The sequence below is a fragment of the Alligator sinensis genome, unplaced genomic scaffold (genome assembly GCF_000455745.1).
Source record: "Alligator sinensis unplaced genomic scaffold, ASM45574v1 scaffold282_2, whole genome shotgun sequence".
Lineage (NCBI taxonomy): Eukaryota > Metazoa > Chordata > Crocodylia > Alligatoridae > Alligator > Alligator sinensis.
This window is the reverse complement of record NW_005841879.1, coordinates 2,999,411-3,002,439: the sequence shown is the minus strand read 5'-3', so window position 1 is coordinate 3,002,439 and position 3,029 is coordinate 2,999,411. Positions and strand designations below refer to the sequence as shown.

The window sequence follows — 3,029 nt, the reverse complement described above, 5'->3', positions numbered from 1 at the left end:
TGCCCGCGGGCTGGTTGGCTGCGGCGCGGGCGGTCGGAAGTGCCCCGCCCAATCCGGGCGCGGCTCGCTCTGCCCTCACACTGCTCGGCCCGCCGGCCGCGTGCCGGGAACCCCAGGCAGCTTCTCGCCCTTCCCCCTTCCGCGCCTGCGCAGTGCTGACTCTATATGCAACAATTCCCCCCACCCCCTTTCGCAATTGCACCCTCTCCCTGGGTGACTGCGGCGCGCCCTCCCCGCGCCCGGTGTTTTCATCGCCCCCGTTCGCAGACAAGGAGCCGCAGCCGGCCCGGCCCCCGGGGATGAAACTAGCCTTCCCTGGGAAAGGACCTGCGCAAGTGCAGGGGGGCTGGACCCGATGCTCTGTGCAAGACTTTGGAACTAGCTGAAGCCCCTGGTGGGGGTGGAGGATGTTTCCCAGCGCAGGGCCGCTTACGGTTCTGGACTGACTCACGGATTTGGACTTCATGTGGCTGGGAACATTAAAAATTTCATTAAAAAAATTAATCTGTAACATCTAGGAACCCCTGCAGTGCTGGGCAGCCGGGCTCCTGCGACTCTGCAGGGCAGGGGCATTTGTAGAAAGTGTTAATGTTACAAGACAACGGGTACCCCCTGCCCCTCTCCAGGCCCTTGTGCCCCATGCGCTCTCTATGTTGCGAGGTGGCAGCCCCCGCTGCCAACTTGCCACAGCAGAACGGCCAAGGCACCGTCTCCTGCCAATTAAGCCACCCTGGGCACATCTACGTGTGCACATTTACTGCGCAGTATGGGCATGCGTCTACACGTGCATGCTCGTACTGCACAGTAAATATGGCTACTTATGCCATCGTAAGCATAAATTTGCTACCTGTATTATGCTGGTATCAAATTTATGCCTGATGTGTTACTGCGCAGTAACACTGTATGTGGATTGATTTGGGTCTAACTTTAGTCCCAAGTCACTCCACACAGCATTAATGTGGCCCACACATATAGACCCTGGCCTATTCCCATTTATTGCACAAATTTACTGCACAGTAAGTTACTAAACCAGCATATATGCATGTGTAGACTGTGTAGCTGCAGTGTTGTCTCTCACCTGAGTTGAGCTAGATCAAGTGACGTAACCCAAACAAAAGTGCAGGGAAAACACCCCTAAGGGCATAGCTACAAAAGCAAGTTATGCTGAACTAAACTAGGGTGTGAACTCAGGGTGTTGGCACATACACAAATTACCATGAGGTAACATGGAGGTCACACCCTGGTTTACCTATTCCAGAGGTCACTGCCCATAAACATGCTTTTACCCAGCAGTAAATGCAAGGTGAGGCACCCAGTTGACACCCTTCCAGAGTAGGAGCTGCTTGGCAGTAGCTGCCCATATGCACACTCTTACTCTGCAGTGAGCAGCGGCTGCCTGTTCGGGGAAAAAAGGAAGGAAAAGCTACCTCATTTTTGTCATGGGGAAAGATCGTTCAGAAAAGCACTTACCACAGAGCAGTTGCAGGGCAGCCTGTGCTACCAAGTACATGCCTCTTCATCCCTTTATTTACCAAAAAGGGCTTTAGTTTCATATCACTCCTTTTTCTAGTAATATGTACATACTAGATATTTTTCTTAGTCTTTCCCAGCATTGCTACCATTTAAAACATTAAAGAAAATACCTGGCTTCAAAAGAAGATTGAGGCTGTGGGTATGGCTACCCCAACAAGTTAGCCTGGGAAGAGACAGCCAGCCTGCATGTAGTGCAGCATGACCCTGCAGATGTGTGGCATCACAGACTGGGGAGGGCCCAGGCAGTAGAAAGCAGAACAGCCAATGGGCAGGGAGTGCAAATCAGGAAACAAAAAACAAAGCAGCAGATAGGGCAGGGAGCTGAAAGCAGAGCAGATGCAGGAAAGGGATCAGTGGCAGTTTCAGGGGGCATGGGGCAGGGATAGGCAACCCCTGGCATGAGTGCCAGTGTGGCATAGGAAGACATTAGGCTTGGGCAGATGGCGGGGTAGGGGCCAGGTCTGTGCTGCCACAATGAGGACCAGACCCCTCATGGCTCCCATGCCACCCACCCCTGGCGCACCAACATCTTACAAGTCAAAGTTGCAGGTGTATTTGGCACTCTGCCCAACAATGCTGCCTACTCCTGGTGTGGGGCTAATTTGTGGCGTACTTGACAAAATGGTTAGGCCCCCACTGAACTGGGGGATGAATTTATAGCATATTAGCTACTCCATGGTAACCATCTGTGTGCACACTCTTAGCCTGAAGAAAATGCAAGGTACCTTACCTCACTTTTACTGAGGGGTGAGAGCTACCTTGCATTTATTGCAAACTAAGAGCATTCACATGAGAAGTTGCCATGGAGACTGGCTAATGCACTGTGAATTCAGCATTAGCTTACCTGGATACAACTTGTAACCATACCCTGAAAGTCCTATTTGCACCCAAGGTGAAACAGTAGCTGCAAGAGGTGCAAACAGCCCAACTGACCTCAAATAAAATAGTTAATTACAATGCTTTGGCAATCCTGGAATGATGTTGCAGCCGTGATGGTCAAGGAATCATGCAAGAAACAAAAGGATGTTTGTGGGTGATATCTTTAATTGGACCAACTGCATGACTGGGGTAAAGTTAGATCAGCTTTCAAATGCAAGGTTGTGGGTTGTTTTTTTTAAATCAGGTGTGCAGGAAGAAGCAGGCACAGCTATGATTAAAAACAGCGTGTAGGGCTGTGAAATTGGAGGACAGATTCCCAGGGGTAGCAGACAAACAATTACCAGAAAAAAGAAGCTTGGATTAACAGGAGATCAAGATCTATCAAAAAGGGAGGCGGCTCATTATCACGTTTAGTGATGAGGAAGGATTTGGGGAATTGGGTAGATCACAGTATGCCATAGTGTTCTGTCCTTGGTTCTTAGCATCTAGCCAGCTTATCACAGTTCCCCGTGCAGCCATGCTGGAATGACCCAGCTGGGGCCTGTTCACACACAGCTGCACCAGGCTCCAGCTCAATTCAGCTATGTGGGAATGGGGTGCTATCCTGCTGGGGGGGG

General features: G+C 50.8%; 1 protein-coding gene across 1 annotated transcript in view; it reads right to left on the bottom strand.

The window, feature by feature from the left end:
* Positions 1-1,520, bottom strand: part of DDX5 (DEAD-box helicase 5) — an 8,337-nt gene extending 6,817 nt beyond the window's left edge. The window contains exon 1 of the mRNA XM_025196235.1: positions 1,471-1,520. Within this exon, the coding sequence (XP_025052020.1) occupies positions 1,471-1,520 (50 nt within the window). The remainder of the gene's footprint in view (positions 1-1,470) is intronic.
* Positions 1,521-3,029: the final 1,509 nt, after the last annotated feature.